At 46.5% G+C, this 17,795-nt stretch overlaps 1 protein-coding gene across 1 annotated transcript; it reads right to left on the bottom strand.

Annotated features, from left to right (window-relative positions):
• Positions 1-1,394: 1,394 nt before the first annotated feature.
• Positions 1,395-4,765, bottom strand: Cd70 (CD70 molecule). Its single transcript, XM_032899466.1, has 3 exons — positions 4,465-4,765; positions 3,739-3,772; positions 1,395-1,868 (listed from the first exon to the last, which is right to left on the bottom strand). The coding sequence occupies exons 1-3, from the start codon at positions 4,624-4,626 to the stop codon at positions 1,477-1,479; spliced, it is 588 nt and encodes a 195-aa protein (XP_032755357.1). The 5' UTR covers positions 4,627-4,765; the 3' UTR covers positions 1,395-1,476.
• Between the last annotated feature and the right edge of the window lie 13,030 nt (positions 4,766-17,795).

Here is a 17,795-nt window from a genome sequence, read left to right on the forward strand (position 1 = left end):
ACACACCACACACACCACACACACACATATATCACACACACATATATACACACACACACACACGCACACACACACGCACACACACACACACCCCAGGTATGGAGTAGAGGAAGCAAAACTGGCACTGCTAGAGTCTCACCTCACCTTGACCTCGTCTCCCTCCCTACTCCATCCTTCCCTCTTGATAGTTGGATGATCTATTTTCTACCACGGGAAAACCTTGATAAATTCTAGTTTCACAGGCCCCCACTGTTAAGAGTTGGTTTAGACTGTCAGATAGGCCTCAGGTTTTAAGAACTTTCTGTGAGTTTTGCCTCCACGTCTGTCTGTGTAAAGCATGTGCACTGTGCCCAGAGAGGCCAGATGGAGTGTTGGATATCCTGGAGCTGGAGGAAGAGCTGGCTGTGAGATGCCATGTGGGTGCTGGGATCAAACCCAGGTCCTCTGCAACAGCAGCTGGGCTCCAACTGCTGGGCTGCTTCTGAGGCCTCTGGGGGAGGTTGAATTTGAATTAAATGCATTTGTACTAGGAGATGCCCATGGGCCTTTGGGGACCAGGAGTGGAGTGTTCAGGTTTGAATCTAGATTCACTATGGACCCTTTGGAGGTGGGGCCTAGCTGTGACCCATCCAGGGGAACTGTGAAGGTCAAGCCTAGAGTGCTCTCTTCCCACCCAGTGGCCCACAGTTTCTGCACATGCCTCCTCCATGGTATTGGGTGAGGGGTGTTAGTAAGAACAAAAATAAAATTAAAAAAGGACACAAATCTCAGAGGGGTGGAATAGATTTTCTTGGCTGACAAAATAAGCAAATTCAAGCTGAATTGAGAGTAAAAATGCAGGTTTGTTTGGGGGCAGCTCTTGGGAGGGTTCACCGGTCCCAAAGAATGGGGCCAGGGAAATCGCCATGCAGACAGGGAGACAGAAGTAGGAGAGAAAGAGAGAACTGTGCAGCAGGGAGGGAGGGGGAGGGGGGAGGGAAGGGGAAGGGAGGGGGAGGGAGGGGGAGGAAGAGGGGAGGGAGTGAAGAGAAGTGAGAGGAAGGGGAGAGAGAAACGTTGAGGGAGGGAGGGAGGGAGGGAGGGAGAGAGGAAGGGGAAAAGAGAGAGGGAGGGAGTGGGAGGGAAGGAGAGAGAAAGCTTGGGAGCATGGTATCTGGATAATGTAGGGAAGTGCCTCTGGGGGAGGGGAAGCCCAGACCCTAGGTTGGAAAGTTCAGGGTAGGAGGAGTGTGCCAGCAGTACTCTGTCACGGGGGGACAACACACCCTGTGATTGAGGGATGCTGAGAAAACCTGGAGGCCAGGTCCGCTTTGATAGTGTTAAAAAGAGTCTGAAACTGAACAGCGTGGAGAGGCGAAGGGGAGATGGAAGGAAGTATCAGCCGGCAGATGTGTGAACTATACAGTTATAAATATACATATTTATAAATATGTAGAACTCGAAAAGAAAAAAAAATATTCACAAGCCATCCTGGAGTTATGGCCAAGGGTATACCCTCTGAACTCCAAAGAAAGTCTCGTCAGCGTTGCGGGACGGCAGCAGAGGCTGGGTGAGGTTGGAGCAGAGGACGTCTCCACGGGCAAGCGGCGTAAGGCGCTGTAAAGACACTGTACAGTCCTGTCCGAAGCGCCGACGCAGCAAGCTGACGCTGTGTGCAGCGGGGGAGCAGATGCCCACAGCCAGGCTGGCCCTGTGCTGCAGGGCGCTACCTGAGGAGGAACAGTTGGCCAGTGTCACCTGGATATGCAGCCTGTAGATGCCGTCTTGATGGATACGCAGATTGCCCTTCTCCAGCCCCGGTCCGTGCGTGAAGGATCTTCCCAAGGCTGGGCCTGCTCCCCAGCGCAGTGTGAGGTCCTTCCAAGGGTCTGGGGACAGAAGTTAAATGGAATGAGAAGTTAAGACAGGGGAGAAGAAAGAAGAGGGAGGTGGGATAGGCACAGGAGATGTTGGAGAGGCAGAGAGATGGAAAAAGGTTGGTAGACATGGAGAGAGAATGAGAGGTACAGACACACAGAAGTCATAGAGAGACACATCTGAGAAGACAGATGGACAGACGATCCAAGGAGGAGAGCCACGGGGTGTGGTGCATAAGAAGCTTAAGGCTGTTGCAGCTTTGCATGCTTATCACTTTGCCTCTGTCTCCAGCAATACCCTGGGTTCAAAGGACCACAAGGGTTTGGGTCAGCATGACATTTCCTGGGCAAGAGTACATGTTAGACCATCTACCAAGACCATCTACAAAGTCCCTTGTCACTATCCTTGTGGTGGCTCACTAAATGTCTTAGTCTAGAATCACCATGGAAGCGGATCTCTGAGCTCATCTCTCAGCGGGGTTATGAACTGAGGCATGACTCACCCTGCATGTGGGTGGGGCCGTGCTACAGGCAGGGTCCTGGACTGAATGTAAGGAGAGAAATTGCTGAACTCTAGCTTTCATCTTGCTACTTCCTGACTGAGGATGTGAAGTGACCATCCGCAGCAGGCTCCTGCCTCCATGCCTTCTCTCTTAAGTTGCTTTTGTTCATTATTTCATTTTGTTATTTTGTTTCAGCAGTTAAAAAAGTAACGGAATTGTTGATTCAAATATCTTAATTCCTGATTAGAGCAGCTTAAAGCCACTACCTGGAAGGTCCTTAACAAATGACTGAGGCGGGTTGGGGATTTAGCTCAGTGGTAGAGCGCTTGCCTAGGAAGCGCAAGGCCCTGGGTTCGGTCCCCAGCTCCAAAAAAAAGAACCAACCAACCAAACAAACAAAAAAAAAACAAAACCAAAAAACAAAAAACAAATGACTGAGGCAGCGAGAGAAAATACGTTTAATTAGTTATTGATTTTGAGACAGGATCTAGCTATACGGTCTAGGGTAGTTAGTCTCAAGCTCAAGATGCTTCTGCCTCAGGCTGCTGATTACTAGAATAACCAGTGTGCCCAGAGAGGACGGATTTATTAAAGTTATGGTTACTTGGTTATTAATTTCAAGATCCAAAGTTCTTATCTAAGTACTAATAAATGTTACTACTAGAAGTTTATTTTTTATCTTTATTAACTTGAGTATTTCTTATTTACATTTCGATTGTAGAAGTTTATTTTTAAATGTTGAGACAAAATCTTGCTGCAGCTTGAGCGGACCTGGAACTTGCAATGCCCCTGTCTCAGCTCAGCAGTGTTAGAATGACAGCTGTGCATCACCACACCCCACAGGGTCTTACTTTGAAGAAGGCATCCAATCCCAGAATGACACAAGTAATGCCTTGGTTTAATTCTCTGCCTATGTTTCAGCGTTTGTGCTTTCCTTCGGCTGTGTGTGGCATTTTGAAAGGCCTCTGCCACTGTCATGCCGGCCGCTCTGAGTGGGATTCTAGGCAGGTGCTCCATGCCTGAGCCCTGCAGGCCCCCAGCTCCTCATTGCCCTTTTCACTAAGATGCAGCCTCTTAGAGGTGCGTCGAGAAGACAAAGGGACAGGGGAGCTGGATCACCACAGCTCCAGGAAAGGAGAGGATAAAGGAGGTGGTACTAGCCTGTTCCGTGCTGTGCTGAGGATGAAGCCCAGGGCTTCCTGAATGCTGAGTTCAGGTCCAGCCAACTCAGGCCATACCCTTCATATGCCCCTCCCTCCCTCCTCCCTCCCCTCCCTCCCTCCCTCCCTCCCTCCCTCCCTCCCTTCCTCCTTCTTTCTTTCCCTCCCCTCTTTCCTGCCTTCATCCTCCATCCCAGACCACTGGATTCCCAGCCTTACCTGTGAGATTCAGCTGTAACTCAGCTACGTGCAACTGAAAGAAAATAGAAAATAGAGACAGCGCATTAGAGCTTGGAAGGCTCTCTGGTCCGGTGTGTAGGCTGTCTGTGATCCATCCTGCGTCTCCACTGGCCCAATTTAAGATTTTTTTCGTTGATTTTTCTTTGTTGTAAAGTCTTACAGAGGCCCGCACGAAGTTGCAGTCCTCACTCAAAGTAACAAGGTGGCCCAAACAATCTAACTAACGCTTTGTTTTCCCAGGAACCCGGGACTCAGGCCACCTTTCCCACTACTTCTCCAAAGACACGGGTGGGCGGTGCCTGACCTTTCAGCCGCAGGCAGCTCGGGATCCCTTCAGTACCAGCTAGGTAAGCCCCCAACAACGTGTGCGTCAATCTCAGACACCGTAGGGAAAGTCGGGGACCTAATCGTCCTGGCCGCTCAAGGCCGCATCTTCCCAGTCCGGAACCGCCGCCGCCGCCGCCCGCGTCTGCTCCGGTGCAGCTGGGACCGGCCTGGCTTCCATAATCGACTTCTCCTGTTTTCTCTCTGTGTCCTCCTTTTGATCCATCTCACTCCAATTTCGCCCCCCCCCCATCCCTGTCCGCGTCCTTTGCCTGTGCTGTAGCGCATCCTCTAGGTTCACCCTCCCAGCGCCTGTCTGGTCCCCTCCAGCCATGGGCACCTGAATATTCTCTCTCTCCCCTACTTCTTTCTTCCTCTCACCTCAGATGGCTCCAGCAGCACGTGCTGAGGCTTACTGAGGTGCCCGCCGCAGAGGAGCCACCAGCAAATCGCAATAATCACCACCAGCAGCCACGGCAGCAGGCGCTGGAACGCGGACCAGCTCCAGCGTACCCAGGGGTAAGGGCGACCTTCCTCCGGCATCTCTGCAGGAATAGCGGCGGCCAGAAGGCAGCGGGAAGCGGTAGCTTCCTCAGCCGAACTTTTGAAGCTTCTGCCTTCCTTGACCTGCCCTTAGAACCCGGGGGATGTCCGACTCAGGGGACAGGGAAATCCCCTGGAGCTTGTGGCACCTTCTGCCATCCCGCAGATAGGCCTGCTTCAGCTTGTCCCTCAGGCACAGAATATTTTGTCTTCCGATGGGGCACCCAGCCCCTGCTGTTTCTGCTGTGAGGTGTTCGTTCGTTCGTTCATTCATTCATTCAACAAATCATTCACTTAGTATCTATTAGTGGTTCACTGGGCCGGGTGCTAGGCAATCAGAGAGCATCTGCGTCCAGGGATCCCCTGTGCTCCCCAAAATGTTTGGACACTCTGTAAGCTCTTCCCTGTGAGCCGTTATAAACATCTCACATTGGAACTCATCACATAGCCCAGGCTGGCCTCTAACTCATCCTTCTGAGCACAGGCGTGAGCTGCCACATTTGGCTTTCTCTCGATAGCGTTTTGATTAACTACTGCCCGCCTCTATCCAGGTCACGGGAAACTGAGAGCACGACCTCATCTGCAGGTAGACACAGCCATTGCACTCCTACACTTACTTGAGTTGTGGTAATTAGCACGAGATGTCCTGGCAAGGTTTGGCACGGATTGGAGCGGATTGGAGCGGGGCCATGCGATTTCGCCCCTCCCTAAGGCTTTCTGGGCAGTTCTGGTTGCTGAGAAAGGAACATCACTGTCACTTTCTTCAGTGTTGTGATCACCAGTAAGTTGTCATTGCTCCACAAAAAATGGCCTCCTGCCCACGACTCAGCGTAGCACAGATAGAAAGTGGCAGTTGTGGGGGTGGGGACAGTACTCGCTCGGAAGAATACGTTCAGTAGGAGGAGAGGGGTGGACTAGAGAGGAGGAAGGGGATGGGTATGACTAAGATTCATTACGTGACCATACGAAGCTGTCAGACAGTAAAGAACAAGCAGGCGACACCCAGGCCGACACCCAGGCCGGGGCTTTCAGGTGGCTTCCATTTTGCCTCAGTGTCAGATGAGATGCAGCAGAACAGTGAGCAGCTGAGAGGAACCAGCAGAGGCAAGAAAACAGTGTGGGGGTAGGTGCTGAGGTGTGGAGCTGGGCAGTGATGCCTCAGCCTGGCAGTCTGGGGCTTTTTATCTCTCCTGTCGCTGGTGTCCTCTCCTCTGGGCCTTCTCGGGGCACTCCCAAGAGTGCTGTGTGTTCTTCACGGAAGTCCATTTTACCCAGAATCCAGACTGTTCTATAAGATGTTGGAACACATCTACAAGCTCAAGTTCTTCCAAAGTTGAGATATTCACTAAAGGAAAGGGTGCCAGGAAGACCTTGCCTCTGAAACGGGTTTGAGCTGGCCCAGCTAGAGGCCACCACCACTTTCAGATCCTGTTTTGGGGAGAACTCGTTGGTCAGTGACCCCTGGATCTAATCTCCTGCAGTTCAGTTGTAGTGAGATTAACATGGGGTTGGAGAGACGTCCCAGAGTGAGGCCTCACTTCCCAGCACCCACGTCAAACGGTTTCAAATGATCTGAAATTCCAGTTCCAGGAGGATTTGGCAATTCTGACTTCCAAGGCACCTGTACTCATGCGCACATATCACCCCATACATATAAATAAAATAAAGCAAATCTTTTAAAGTCTATGGAGCAGGCTGGGAATATGGCTCAGTGGATATGGACCCTGAAGTGGACATTTAAGAATACTCTGGAAAGTCAGTTGTGTTGAATGGTGTTTTGCTGGGGCAGACATGATGGAGGGTTCTTTGCTAACAACATGAGTGTATTGGTCTACCTTACATTACATCATTGAGTTGCATTTGCCAGGCCTCTGTAGAGAGGAAAAGCATCAAAAAACTTCTGGTGCTGTGCTGCACTTTCTTGCAGTTTCCCTGAACTCAGGCTGATTGGCAGAGTGATGTCAGCTGAGGCGAGACCCACGGAGGACACGTGATGCTTGGAAGGTATAAATAGGACTTGCTGGACAGTGGCAGAGGTGGGGCTAGCCTTGCTTATGGAGCTAGCTGTGCAACGCTTGTGGGGTTCAAGTCTTTGCTGATCTTGACTTCCCTGAGAGAGGCACAGCTGAGAGCTTCTTCTGGTGCTAGGCCATGCCACTGCCTCAGATTCACTCGTGTTTGCTATCCTGGCTTCACCGAGTTGGACTGCTGCTGGTGCATCCATGAAGGCTTTGTGAGCGGCTCCAGCTGCTGCTGCTGACCTGTGAATGATCTGCTGATTTCCAGACGACACAGACAGGAGTTGCTCCAAAGAACCTCTCTAAACAGGTCCACTTTTTCCATATCCTTTCCTTCTCACTACCTATGGTGGGAGGTGGGCTACAAGGAAGGTTAAAGCGTTTAAGAACCATTATTACAAATAAGGTTGAGGGCTGGAGAGATGGCTCAGTGGTTAAGAACACTGGCTGCTCTTCCAGAAGTCATGAGTTCAATTCCCAGCAACCACATGGTGGCTCACAACCATCTGTGTGTCTGAAGACAGCTACAGTGTACTCATATACATTAAATAAATCTTTAAAAAAATAAGGTTTGAAAGAAAATTAAAGTTACAGGTACAGGCACCATCAAGCAAGAATGAGAACTCTGAGACTGACACCTGAAAGCGGGGTTCACCACTGCCTGTCTGTAATGGTAGCCTGCAGGAAGCAGAGACAGGAGGATTGAGGCCACTTATTGATCAGCCTAGATGAAATGGAGTCCCCCAGGTTCAGCGAGAGACCCAGCAGGTGCTTGTAACTTATTTCTTCAGCTCCATTTTGGGGACTTTAAGGCATCTAATGTATGTGGTTCATGCTGACGAACACCATGACCAAAGTGCGTTGGAGAGGAAAGGATTTATTCTTCTTTATAGTTTCTTATCGGTGAGGGAAGGCAGGGCAGAAGGTCAAGGCAGGACTGTAGTAGAAGCCTAGGAAGAGCTCTGGCTTACTGACTTGCTCAGCCTGCATTCTTTTATGGCTTAGGATCATCCATCAAGAAAATGCAGTCTTACCTTGTCACAAGGGCAATCTGGTGGGGTATTTTCTCAATTGAGGTTCCTCCTCCTAAAATCACCCTATTTGTATTGACATAAAACTATGCAGTATACTAGGAAATTAAATTCACAGGTAACTACAGCTGGAGGACTTTGAACCTTACAAACAATCCATGTACCAATGATTTAAATAATGTTTTACTTACTTTATAATAATAATAATAGTTATTATTATTGTTATTATTTGCAGCAGTGAGGATGGAAGCTATAGTAGTGTGTAGCTGGCAAGTGTCGTCCACTCATCATTCGTCCACACCTCATCCCACTGGCCTCCGGGTGTGACTCAGGGGTGGAATCCTTGCCTAGATTCCTCCAGGGGAGGGGTAGGAGTGCGGTCAGGGATGAATTGGGCTTTGTCCTGTCCGGAATTCCCCCAATGCCCCCCCTTGCTAGAATCCCCCAGTGAGGGGCAGGGACTGTGTTGGAGATAAAGCATGGTGCTCAGTGCTAACCTAGCTTTCACACTGCAGCGGCTGGGCTTTCATTTCTGTTCTTGGGGAATCTTCTGTCTCCTCTCTCTTGCTTCCTAGCTGGGAAATGAGCTTTCTGCCCCTTTTAAAGGCCCTGGGGGGTTGGTCCACCACATCTTGGGTTGATCCCTTTCAAACTGAATGAGGGGAAAACAATTCACCTCAGGAATTCCATGGCAGTGGCAGGGAAGTCACAAGGTTGCTCACGTAACCTTTATGGACATTTGCCAAGAGCAGGGCTTTCCCCTACCTGCAGATCCCCCCTCCGCCCCCACGCGGAGAGGGGTGGGGCAGGGCTCAGAGGATGGACTCATGGGACCACAGGAACAGGAAGAAGTCCATTTCCTTCAGGAAACCTAAGGACATCAGTCTAGCATCATCAGCCTTCTGCTTTCTCTTCAGGAACACTGGAAACTTCTCTCTCCAGTCATGCACCTAGGTGTCTAGCAAATATTGAAACTGCTGAGTCAAGGTTTCTCTTGGTCAAACTTGTTTTTTTCCTTACTTTTTCCTTTTCTGGGGGTGATTCCACGTTGCTTCTTCCTGCCTGTGCATAATGTACTTTATATCAGGGCTTCTGTTGCTGTGATTAACACCGTGACCAAAAGCAGCCTGGGGAGGAAGGGTTTCTTTCACCGTAAACTCCCAGGTTGCTCCATTGCACTGCCCAGGGCAGGAACTTGGAGTCAGAAAGTGATGCATGATGGTCGTGAAGCTAGGCTGGCAAAACCCAGCTATCCCGGACCCTCCTGGTTTCTTTCACACCCCTCTGGGTGAGTTTCAGGGTGTGGGTTGCTTGGAGCGTGAATGGGGGTTGTCTGGGCCACACAGCTGTGGTCACTGTGATATCTATAGAGTGCTTCTGTTTTTCTCTACCTGTTCTAATTCAGGCTTTTATTTTTGTGAACTTTTTGCAAGGTTTTATGTTCTCAAGATGGAAGTTCAGATGGTTGAGGGATTAAGGAAGTGAGTGACTGCATTTTAGACGTTGGACTCTCATCCCGCATGCTGCATTAATGCAGACTCTGAGTCTTCGCAGGGGTTTGAAAGTAGATGAATCAGAATGCTTAGCTTATACTCTTTTCCTCCAGAGAGGGATTTGAGGGCTTCTACACCAGGCATGTGAGACGGCCCACTCTGACTGTATTATTTCCTCTCAGTCTAGTGACTTTTTATAATCTATTTATTTATTTTTAAAGTCTAATTACATCCAGGCAGTGGTGGTGCATGCCTTTAGTCCCAGCACTTGGGAGGCAGAGTCAGGTGGATCTCTGAGTTCAAGGCCAGCCTGGGATACAGGATAGCTAGGGCTACATACACAGAGAAGCCCTGTCACCAATTTTAAAAAAATTACATGAATGTGAGTGTATGCTTGTGGCTGGGTTTGCATGTGAGTGCAGTGTCTGAGCAGTCCGGAAGAGGAGGTTGGCTCCCTTCAGCCTGGAGTATGGGTGGTGGTCAGCTGGGAACTGAACCCAGGTCCTTTTCAAGAACAGGCAGTGCTCTTAAGCATGGAGCCAGCTCTTCAGCCCCTCCCCCAGCTATCTTATGTTCCTATGGAAACATCATTTAATGGCTGGATTGCCATTGGGACTATCCTTATTTTCTACGCAGTGCTTAGTGGTTGGGTATCTCTGCTCATTCAATTCAAACAGCAACTGAAATCATAAGATGCTTTGTGCTGCTGCTCTGTGGTAGGCAAAGCCTATATCTTTCCATCAAGGGTAAGGTAGGGTCCTTCCTTCAGCTCCATTTCCAGTGAGCTCCCAGCAAGTAAAATTTCAGATGAAAGGTATTTTCATTTCAACAGTGTGATAATTATGCACGTCTCATATCTGCAATGCAAGAGGAGTGTGTGCGGGTGCAGGGTGGGGCGGTGATGGATGGAGGTGACAAGGCTGATGAAGGTCAATAGTGGTGCTCTGGCTGGTTCTGTGAGTCAATTGACACAGCTAGAGTTCTCAGGGAAAGGACCCTGAGTTGAGGAAGTGCCTCCATGCGATCTGATCAGACCCTACTGTAGGGCATTTTCTTAGTGCTCAATGAGGAGGGCGCCACTGTGGGTGGGGCTGTCCCTGGGCTGGCAGTCTTGGGTTCTATAAGAAGCAGGCTGAAGCAAGAGATGGGGAGCAAGCTGGTAAGCAGTACTCAGCATGGCCCACGGCATCAGCTCCTGCCTCCAGGTTCCTGTCCTGACCTCCTTTGGTAATGAACAGTGATATGGAAGTGTAAGCTGAGGAGACCCTTTGTACCCCAACTTGCTTCTTGGTCATGGCGTCTCTTCATAGCAATGAAACCTTGACTAAGAGAAGTGATGGTGATGAGTGGGTGTGGCGATGAGTGGGTGTGGCGATGAGTGGGTGTGGCGATGAGTGGGTGTGGCGATGAGTGGGTTGATGAGTGGGTGTGTTGATGGGGTGGGTGTGGACCACTCTTTTGCCCCCATATGCTTGTTGAAACACATACATCTGTGAGGGCCACACTTAGTCATAGTATAATGGAAAATATATTTAGTCCAACCTCAAAGGTTGACATAGTCTATATATAGCAGTCTCAACAATGTTAAAAGTCCAAAGTTCAAAGTCTCTATTGAGATTCATCCAATCACTTAACTGTAATCCCCTAAAAATCAAAATAAAAAAAGCAGATTACATATCTCAAATATCATATTACCACTCTAAAACATCATAGTGAGAAAATATTGGACCAAAGCAAGATCAAAAGCTAGCTGGGTAAACTCCAACATCTACATCTCTATGTCTGATGTCAAAGCACTCTAGATCTCCAAATCCTTTTGTCTTTGCTGATTGCCACAAACTTCTTTCTTCTGAGCTGGTTCTACCCCCTGTTAGCAGCTTTCCTCAGCAGGTATCCCCAGCTCTGATATCTCTAACATCTTGGGGTCTCCGTGGCAACTTCAACTTTACAGCTTCTTGTTCCAACATCTGGGATCCACACATGATCTGGGCCCTGCCACAGGGCTTGGCTCACTTCTCCAGCTCTGCCCTCTGTAGCACTCTAGGCTCTGGTTGACTCCACTCCACTGCTGCTGCTGTTCTTGGTGATCATCCAATGGTACTGGCATCTCCAATACAATGGAGTCTTCTGCTGCAACTAGGCTTCACCTATAGCCTCTCATAGGCTGTATTCATGATGCCCAGCCTCAACTGCTTTACATGATCCCTTCAGTCCTAGGCTATCAACTGAGGTGTAACTGAGGCTGCCATCACCAATGGCCTTTCCTGGCCTCTCAGTACCAAGCCTCATGTGCTCTGCACGACCCCATCATGCCTTCAAAACCAGTACCACCTGGGTAATTCTTACACATAACTATGTGCAGCATGAGATGCAACCTTGGGTATCTCTGGAACACATCTTTGTGCTCTCAGAAAACACTTCCCAGAAGATTTCACCTCAGTGATGCTGGTCTTTTCTTAGTCACTACTAATTTCTTAGCCCCTAGCTAACCAGCATCAATTGTCCCAGTTGTCCCTTCTATTCTGGATTCTAAAGCCAGAGCCACATGTCCAAAGGTGCTGCTAAGTTCAGCTGCTTGCTGAGGTTGGAACATGGTCCCGTTGTTCTATTATTACCAGCTTTCTGTTTTTCAACTTCTTACTGCCTAATTTTGGCTGCCTCAGAACTTGCTCTACAGACTGACCTTGAACTCTGAGATCTGCATGCCTCTCTCCTAAGTGCTGGAATTAATGGTTTGTCCACTATGCCTAGACTTAAGCTTTTTTCTACTTGGAACTTGCTCTATACCATGCTGGCCCTGAACTAAGAGATCTGCTTGTCTTTGCCTCCTGGGATTAAAGACATGTACCACCATGCCTGGGCCTAATATTTCATGGCCACTATGCCTCAAGATCCAGTTCAAAAGTGTTCCTCATCCCATGTCAAGGTCTGAATCAAAAGCCTGTGTCTTATAACCTCAAAATCTGGATCTTAGGTGTGCCTTCCATTTCTGAATTATAGTTTATTCCAGATTAAAATCCAAATGAAAACAATAACCAGGTAACAACAGCCCCTAACATGATATAACTATTCTTTGTTCAACTGCAAACACATAGTAAGCTTAGCTGGGTGGGATCCTGCCCCCAGGTCACCACTCCCTTAATTCCATTTAATATCCATTGCATTTTCTGGTGCCCCTTTAACATGTGAACAATCCATACATTTTAGAAAAATATTTCTTTTTCTAAGCTTATTGTGCTTGATTAAAACACTCTTCATGAGAGTAAAGTAGAGTGCAAAGTCTATGCTGTGAGATTTTGAGACTTTGCGACACACATAAACTGGCCTTGAGGCTCCTAAACTCAAGCTTTGCCCGGTGTGAAAGTGAGTCTCCTTCTGCTGCAAGTAATCTGAATCTCTTAACCTTAGCCTCAAGCAGACTGTTCATGCAAGGGCAAAAAAAGCAGCCACATTCTTTAACGAAATATTACAAGGACAGTCTCAAGACCACATACTAAAATTCCTTTCTTCTGAAACCTCTCTCTCGAGCTAGGGCTACACAGTTAAAAACACCCACTGGAACACTATCTTCCATGCTTCTATTAGTATGGCCTGTTAATCCCCACTTAAAGCATTTCACTGCTTTACAAAATTCCCAAGTCCACATTTCTCCAAACAAATGCATGGTCGGTCCTATCACAGCAATACCCTAGTCCCTGATACCAACTTCTGTCTCAGTTAAGGTTTTATTATTGTGAAGAGCCACCATGACCAAGGCAACTCTTATAAAGGAAAACATTTAATTGCTTACAGTTTCAGAGGTTTGGTCCATTATTTCATGGCAGGAAACATGGCAGTGTGCAGGTAGACATGGTTCTGGAACAGGAGCTGAGAGTTCTGCATCTTGATCCAAAGGCAGCAGCAGGAAACTCACTTTCACACCGGGCAAAGCTTGAGTTTAGGAGCCTCAAGGCCAGTTTATGTGTGTCGCATTTCCTCCAACAAGCCTGCCTCCTAAGAGGGCTGCTCTGTGTGAGCCAAGCATTCAAGCACATGAATCTACAGGGGGATAACCTGTTCAAACCACTATACTAATGATGGTGTTGGTGATGATGGTGGTGATGGTGGTGACGATGATGATAAAAGGCATGAAAATAGAAAGATTAGTTGAGGATAGAGGGGTGGGCAGGCACGAAACCAGTTTTTTGAGTCTGATAACAAAGTAGACTGTGTCTAGACCTGGTTGGAGCAGTCATAGGAGAGTGAGGCCTGAGGCCTAATTTTTACACATGAATAGAACTGAGAAGGCAGCTTAAGTGTTGGTTGCTGCTGTTAAACTGATAAATCTTTCTCTAGTCTAGTTTCCAAACCCATCACAGATCTGAGAAGGATGAATTTCACCTGAATAAGCAGGAATGGACAGTCACCTGAAGTTTCTCTGTGGTCGGTGGGGCATCTGTCTCCTCAGCCACCAGGCCCAGAAGATTAGGCAGACTTTCCTGTAAAGTAGGAGTTTTGGGGGACGGTTAGATCTTGTCTGGGCAAAGCTTCCTGGTGTCCTGCTTGTCCACACTTTAAATAGCATACCGTCAGCAGGCAAGGCAAAGGGCAGTTTTCGACCAGTGGTCCACTTTGCCACATTCAAAGCAAGCTCCAGATGGAGGTTCTTCTGTGCTCATCTTCTTTGGAAGAGGCTAGGGGTGTTGTCAGGAGTTGATGTGTCTCTTTATCATCAAAAGCTTCTTTAAAAATTAAAACATCTTAAATGTGATATTCTGCAGATCTCTGAAGTGTTTGAGGGCCTCCTATCTATGTAAATATCTATTTAAACAGACAAACTTTGCTTGTTTCCAGGTACTTTGAAAATGTATACAGGAGGCCAAATAAGGCTTATTCTTGTAATCAATTGCATCAGTCTTTTTTAGTATGTCTACAAGTATAGTTCTGAGCACATTAAAGAATTTGACTGTTTGACTACCAACTTGGATTCTTAATTATCCTTGACAGTCTATAATAATTTAGTAGCTTTTATAAGATTAGGACTTTATGTTCCATTCCTGTTAGGTTTGAGCCTTAAAAATCATGATTTCTGAATTGAAGTTCTTTTAGTATCAAAATAAAATTTTTAATCATAGATATATAGATAATACATAGATACATAATACATAGGGAGACTGGCAAATCCTTAAAAGACAAAGAGGCTAAAAAAATATACTGTGAACCTCATTAGACCTTAGTAGTTTATAAATTTTGATTAAAGAACTAGAATGTAGGGGTTGGGGATTTAGCTCAGTAGTAGAGCGCTTGCCTAGGAAGCGCAAGGCCCTGGGTTCGGTCCCCAAGCTCCGAAAAAAAAAAAAAAAAAAAAAAAAAAAAAAAGAACTAGAATGTAGACAAATAGTTTTGTGAACTTGACTAGACTTTAGGAATTTAAGATGTTGATTATCAAAAATACCTTATTCATCAACTGTATCAACGTTGTTACTTATCTACATTTTCTAACAGCTCTGTGTTGAGCAATTAGCAAAGACATAAGTAGCTAGACATACATCTTAAATTAGCTTTTATTAATCTCAATAGCTCTTCATAACCTTAAATTTCATCATCATATACTATATATTCTAAGCCAGGGTTGAATCACATTCTGTATGTTATAGCAAATATAACCTTAAATTTATATCATCATATAAAATTCTATACCAATCTAAAATATTTCACTTGTTGTTGCTTTCTTAGTTTAGAAGGAGATATAATAATAAATAGTTTATTAGGTCTAAAAAAGTGTACAATTATTGCTTTTAATATGTAGTCATCTTAAGATGGTAAAGTCACATGAAAGATTGCTAGCCATGTGGCCACTGACATCCTGATGAGGTCATCAGCCAAGATGTAGAGCCACATAGTTGCTATTTTAAAATATTTGTCTTCCTAGAGGCCGTCTGTCTGTCTGTCTGTCCATCTACCTATCTATCTATCTATCTATCTATCTATCTATCTATCTATCTATCTATCTTTAAATGACAGTACCATCCAAGTTACATGTGCATATACATATAGAGTTAAATCCAACATATAGCATTGACTTTGAGTTATATACACACATACACTCATACAAATGCCCTAAACAAGAGTTGGATCACACATATATACTCATGTATAGATTTTTAATTATAAACCTTTTGTTAGAGGCTTAAAGCCAAATTTTGTGGTGAATTATATAGATTTTAAACTTACAAATCCTTAGATAAGAGTTTACAGCATAGTCTTAAGATATTTTTTCCTTTTCTTTTAGACAGCAGAGTGAAAAGAAATCAGATAATTTTTTTTTAGTTGTGGGGAAGTAGAGATAATAGATTTTGGAAGCATAAGATTTAGATATAAGATGTTTGGGAATCAATTATCCATGGCAGCGAGAATTTGGAAATCAGAGACACCAAATTCTGGCAATTGAATGAAGCCAACTGTAGTAAAATCTGAGTTCACAGAGTAAGAGACAGAGGGAGAACATTTACATCAGTGCAGGCTTGTTGTGGAAAGCTAATGCTATGTGGGTAGGCTTTGGGAGCCAAAGCCACTCAAATGACACAGAGGGATGGATAACTGGACTCTAGAATTGAGAATTAGATTTGCAGACAAATGGCCAGTAGATGCTTGTGGAGTCGTCTGCAGATGCTGCAGCAGGAACAGGGGTGTGTGTGTGTGTTTTGAGAGTGCTACAGTTTCTGCTCTTAACTGGGTTGACTCTGACTTGTGGCAAATGTTCAGGCAAGATATTTATGCAGTGTGTATGTGGAGACCAGACAGAAAAAAGCAGAGCATAAAGCAAGGACAAAAGAATAAAGAAAGGAGAACTTCTTCATGTTCACTCTGATTGGTTGGGCTATATATTGAGGCCAGATTGTATAAGTTTACAAGCTAGATGTGGAGTTCCAAGATTATGAGGACACAGTTCCCGAGGATGAGGATGAGGAGAGGATGAAGAGAGGATGAGGAGAGGATGAGGGGAGGATGAGGATGAGGAGAGGATGAGGATGAGAAGATGAGGACAATTCCTCATGTTGAGGTGACTCCAACCACAAAATAATTTTGTTGCTGTTTCATAACTGTAATTCTACTACTGTTATGAATCATATAAATATCTGATATGTGACCCTTGAGAAAGGGCTGTTCAACTCCACAAAGGGGGCAGAGACTCATTCATAGGTTGAGACCCTTGGTTTTAGAGGGTGGAGTCTTGATGCTGTGACAAAATCCCTGAGAAAAGCAACCAAAGGGAGGAAGGGTTTATACGGCTCAAAGCTCCAGACCTGCTGTCCTGGGGGAGGCGGGGAGGAGGGGAGGAGAGAGGCAGAGCTATGATCTTAATATAAGCAGCGGTGAGGTAAATGTAGCTATTTCTCTTTTCCTTTGCCAGAGGGAGGGTGTGAGTTTCCCACCTCTCCTAGTCCTCATAGGTATGCCCTTTTGTTGACAGGATGGTAACAACTAGCACTGCTTGTCCCTATGGGAAGCTCAACAGCTTGCAACTGCTCTATCCTTGACAAGGGGAGTTGGTCTCAGCAGACACTAACTAGAACTGGGGGCAGCAGGCAAGCCCCATTCCTAGCCAGGCATTCTGCAAATGCTCCTTACAGTAGTGCCACCTGCCGGCCACACCTGGCATATTCCCTTCCTTACTAGCTTCTATTGAAAATGTCTCAGTTCACAGGTTCACAGCCAACCTAATCTACAGAGTGAGTTCCAGGACAACCAGGGCTACATCGAGAAACCCTGTTTTGAAAAACCAACCAACTAAACAACCAAACAAACAAACAACCAGAAAGTCTTAGTGTGTTTGTGTGCATGCATTTGCATGTACATGTGCACATGTGCAGACAAATGTGTACTTGTGTAAATGTGTTCTTGTGTTAGGGGTGCATGGGTATGTACATGTACAGCTACAGGTCAGTGCTGGGTATCTTCCTGTATTGCTCTCTATCTTGGTTCAGTTTTGTTTTTATTTTAAATTCTCCTTCTGTTTCTCTCTGCTTCTCTCTCTCTCTCTCTCTCTCTCTCTCTCTCTCTCTCTCTCTCTCTCTCTGTGTGTGTGTGTGTGTGTGTGTGTACGTACATAGGTGCCCCAGGATCCAGAAGAGAGCATGGGATCCCTTGGAGTTGGGTTACAGGTACCTGGAGCCTGCGTCTAGTGACAGTTAGAGCTTCTGTAGCACTTATAAGCTACCAGCTTGTGCTGCAGCACCACCTCAGTTTTCCAGACAGGCTTTTGTTTGGTTTGGTTTTGTTTGAGACAGGGTCTCACTGTGTAGCCCTGGCTGTTAGAACATCCCATCCCCCAAGCCCACCTTCAGTAACCCAGCAGCCACAGACACATATCATCAGCTGCCAAAATGTGACAGATTTTCATGACATATATGTGATTCTGTGTCCCAAAGAGCTCAGGTGAGTTTGGGAGCAGGCTAGAACACATGCAAGGAAGTTCACCAGACTAATGCAGTGCACCCTGGTGGGACTGAAATAGACTAGGATCTCCCAAAGGAACTACAGTACTCTAGGGGGCATTCTAGCTAAAGATCAGTTTACAACTTGCCTTTTGGCTGGTCTCCTAGACCACCTCACAAAGGCTCTCTTACCGTAGAGTGATCTAGACC

Source organism: Rattus rattus, chromosome 4 (genome assembly GCF_011064425.1).
Source record: "Rattus rattus isolate New Zealand chromosome 4, Rrattus_CSIRO_v1, whole genome shotgun sequence".
Taxonomy (NCBI): Eukaryota; Metazoa; Chordata; class Mammalia; order Rodentia; family Muridae; genus Rattus; species Rattus rattus.

Coding starts and splice junctions, on each gene's coding strand:
- Cd70 (XM_032899466.1), bottom strand. CDS start 4,626: ATGCCGGAGGAAGGTCGCCCTTACCCCTGGGTACGCTGGAGCTGGTCC. Junction 3,773..4,464: donor TGCTGCTGGAGCCATCTGAG/GTGAGAGGAAGA, acceptor ATTTTCTTTCAG/TTGCACGTAGCTGAGTTACA. Junction 1,869..3,738: donor GTTACAGCTGAATCTCACAG/GTAAGGCTGGGA, acceptor TTCTGTCCCCAG/ACCCTTGGAAGGACCTCACA.